Source organism: Mus pahari, chromosome 14 (assembly GCF_900095145.1).
Source record: "Mus pahari chromosome 14, PAHARI_EIJ_v1.1, whole genome shotgun sequence".
Classification (NCBI taxonomy): Eukaryota; Metazoa; Chordata; class Mammalia; order Rodentia; family Muridae; genus Mus; species Mus pahari.
In genome coordinates, this window is record NC_034603.1 from 50,603,556 (window position 1) to 50,606,960 (window position 3,405).

The 3,405-nt window shown below is 47.9% G+C and overlaps 1 protein-coding gene across 2 annotated transcripts in view; it reads right to left on the reverse strand.

Moving 5' to 3' along the window:
• Rad51d (RAD51 paralog D) overlaps positions 1–3,405 on the reverse strand; it is a 17,823-nt gene that overhangs the window by 5,208 nt on the left and 9,210 nt on the right. The window contains exons 9-10 of one of the 2 annotated variants that reach the window (XM_021212440.2): positions 2,833–3,000; positions 1,530–2,668 (exon numbers count right to left, since the gene is read on the reverse strand). In XM_021212440.2, coding sequence (XP_021068099.1) covers positions 2,585–2,668; positions 2,833–3,000 — 252 coding nt within the window. In that variant the 3' untranslated portion in view covers positions 1,530–2,584. Of the gene's footprint in view, positions 1–1,529; positions 2,669–2,832; positions 3,001–3,405 lie in introns of those variants that run through there. The other variant, XM_021212443.1, reaches the window with a different exon arrangement.

Below are 3,405 nucleotides of genomic sequence, written 5' to 3' on the forward strand. Positions count from 1 at the left end.
AAAAGACTGCGGGGACCTAATGGCTATCCACATCAAGAGAGAAGCAATCCTACATCACTCTCTTAATTTTTTCTAGTTCTGAGGATCAAATCTAGAGCTTTGCCGATGCTAGGCAAGCACCTTAGCACTGCTGTCTACCCCTAGGCCACCCTTTGATATCTCCAAAAGGCATTAAAGCCACTCACTCACAAGCTCCCACAAAAGCAGAAAGAACAAGAACAGACACAAGGGGCCTTTAGTTCTGCCACCAGAACTGTCTCATTTAAAGGCTTGGGTTCTTTCTCTTAACAATATGAGATGGGAGCTGGGTGTGTGCACCCCAGTGATGGAAGCTTTGCTTAGCACATGGAAGGTCCTGGATTCGAGTCGTCCCACGTTTGGAGGATGGAGAGCAGCAGTTGGGCGGGGGGAGACAATCCAAGCCAAATGATCCATATGGGTCTCTCATACTGTGCTGTTCTCAGTCACGTATGAAGCACTTGAAATCACAACGGGCAGGATACAGGGCAGACTCACCCAGGGCAGAGCGGGCAACCAGGCTCCTCCCTGAACACCAATTCGTAGTGGTTCCTTGCAAAGTTGCACTAAGAAACTGTGAGACAGGGCTGGAGAGATGGCTCAGCAGTGAAGAGCACTGACTGTTCTTCCAGGGGTCCTGAGTTCAAATCCCAGCAACCACATGGTGGCTCACAACCATCTGTAATGAGATCTGATGCCCTCTTCTGGTGTGTCTGAAGATAGCTACAGTATACTTAGATATAATAATAAATAAGTCTTTTAAAAAAAGAAAGAAAGAAAAAAAGAAACTATGAAACATTCCATGAGAGTGCCCTTGACTAACTGGTACCATCTGCTGAGGTCTCGATGGCCAAAGAGCATCAGGAGTGGATGGTATTTGTTTTGCCTGGTTTAATACTGCTTCTCACTTGGGTTGCAGGAACTAACCTGTCAACCAACCAGTCATGGTGTAGATACCAGAGGCTGGGGTCTCCTGTGGAAGACAGTATGAGAGTTTAAGTCTAGCCACATCGTAGTTTGTGCAGACATGCCCTGCCCCTTTGTCATTCACCTCCATCCTTCAGGTCTATGTCTATCCCTGCTTTGCCCATCACTGTAAATGTCTTGTTTTCTTTTTTGAATTGTTACATTTTTATTATCATGTGTGAGAGACATAGTCCACAGGATGTATGGAAGTTGGAGGACAATTTGCAAGAGTCACTTTTCTCTTTCCATTATGTGGGACCCAGGGATTGAACTCCGGTTGTCAGGGTTGGTGGCAATCATCTTTATTGGCTGAGCCATCTCACTGGTCCTAAATATCAGATCCTGTAACTGTGTTCCCTCTTTCCTTCAGCTAGGACACAAGCAATTATAAAACAAGTTCTCTAACCAAGCATGACCTTCCTGTAAAAACTGTGGTCCATAAACAATCCAGATCATTTCTCTCTGCCTTTTATTTTCCATTCCCTGGGACCACCCTCCCCTTTCAGCCAGAGTTATGACTCTCAGATGGATGGCCACAGTGCTGGTAACAGACAGGGGGTTATTTTATTCACTAAGACATGAGGCTGTGGTACAGCTGGCAGGACGAGAGGTGTAATTATACTGCATCTTAGAGCCACCAGCAATGAATTTCTGTATAAAAGACTAGATTTGCCATGTATTATTTACGCCGGCATCAATTTTCCCAGCTGGCTCTATTTACTGTGCACATTCTCCTGTGTCTGTTTATGGGTTAGGCCATGGTTCAGCACCTCTGGTTACTCTAGACGGAGGAAGCACCCCACAGGCCACCATGCATATGAAACAAGTGTCTGGTTCACTGGAAGCAGGTCATAGCCTTCCTCCCTGGTAAATTATCTCCCTGGGACAGCAGCGAGCTGTGTTCTCACCTATCAGGGTGAGGTATGCAGGTGTGTGAAACCCAGTCAGCAAGCAGGGAAGGAGGCAGTCTCAGTCTCTGGGAGGCCCACTGCATGAACTAAAAACCAAACCCCACCTTCTTAGGGGAAATCAGGTGGCTCTTGGGCTCAGAGGGCCTCCTTGGTTATATATATTTAAGAGTAGGACATTTAAAAAGTAGGATACGCATAAAGAGGTTTATACTTCTGAGGTTGTTTCTACTGAATAACTTGCAGACTAAGAAAGCGCCATCTTGCAGATGGAATAACAGAGGCCAAAATAAATGGGGGGATGGGTGAGCAAAGGCTCAATTACTGTGTGAGGGAGGGGTTTAGGAGCCAATGGTGACACACAGGACCAGGACACTATCCATGCAGGTACTACTTCTGTGTTTCTTCAGTGAGGCCTCAAGCTAGGTTGACCTCAACCCACACTGGAAACATTCGGTAACACAAAGGAAGAAAACTTGACTCCCTGATGGACTTCTAGGTCTCTCCCACTGCAGCATCCTTTGGCCAGGGGCTCCATGAGATCCCACACGGTGAAGCCGAGGGGACTGAGCCTGGTCTTCTGATGAGCCTGAGACATCTGTACTGCCAGGTCCCATGTGGCAGGGGTCAGCAGCTGCCCGGGAAGGAAAGCTGTGAGAGCCTTGAGGCTGTCCCTTCCCCAATCAACAGTGTCATGTCTGCTTGCCAGGTAATTCTGGGCTCTGCTCCTCAGTCCCCAGTGTCCCAATGTCTATCGTCTCCTGCAGACCCGTTGGCTAGAAGAAGAGATAGGAGAGAGGGAGAATTAAGCAATCTAAGGGGTTGGTTTCTGTGTCAGGGTTTCAGCATCAAAGAATCCTTCAGTGAGATACACGTGGGCATGGAGACCACTCTCTCCAAGGCCCAAGATCCCTGGCATCCATCCCCTGGGTTGGCTCACCTGGCGGGGAGACTTGGTCAGACAGACTGTGCGTTGCCTGCTACCTAATGTTCCAGCCCCCTCAGTGACATCCAGGAGAATCCGGGTACTGGGCACAAAGCTCCAGGAGCGTCCAAGGGCAGGTTTGAATCTTCTACCATCCCTGTCTCGAGTCAAGTGGTTGGTCACCTGCAGAAATGGACATAGGTCCACGATAGTAGGACCGCTTCCTTTTACAGACAGGACATCTGACTCATGACTCTCCCTGGTGCTAGAACTTATAACTGAATCTAGAACTACAACTTAGGTTTCCTGGCTTGCACCCAGCTCTCCACAAAGCCTCAGTGCTTTAGGCCTGACATCAAGTACACAGGGTACCTTTATTTATTCTTTCCTAAAGTAGAGCCAGTACTGTACTGGCATCCTGAGAACAGTGTAGCCAGCCCTTTGGGTCTGGGGTGTGTTTGTGTGTGGGGAAGAGGGAAAGTTTGGATAAGGAGCTCCAATCTAGGACTAGTCTATTTTTAAAAATAAAAAATAAAAATTTCTCGGGAGGCAGAGGCAGGTGAATTTCTGAGTTCGAGGCCAGCCTGG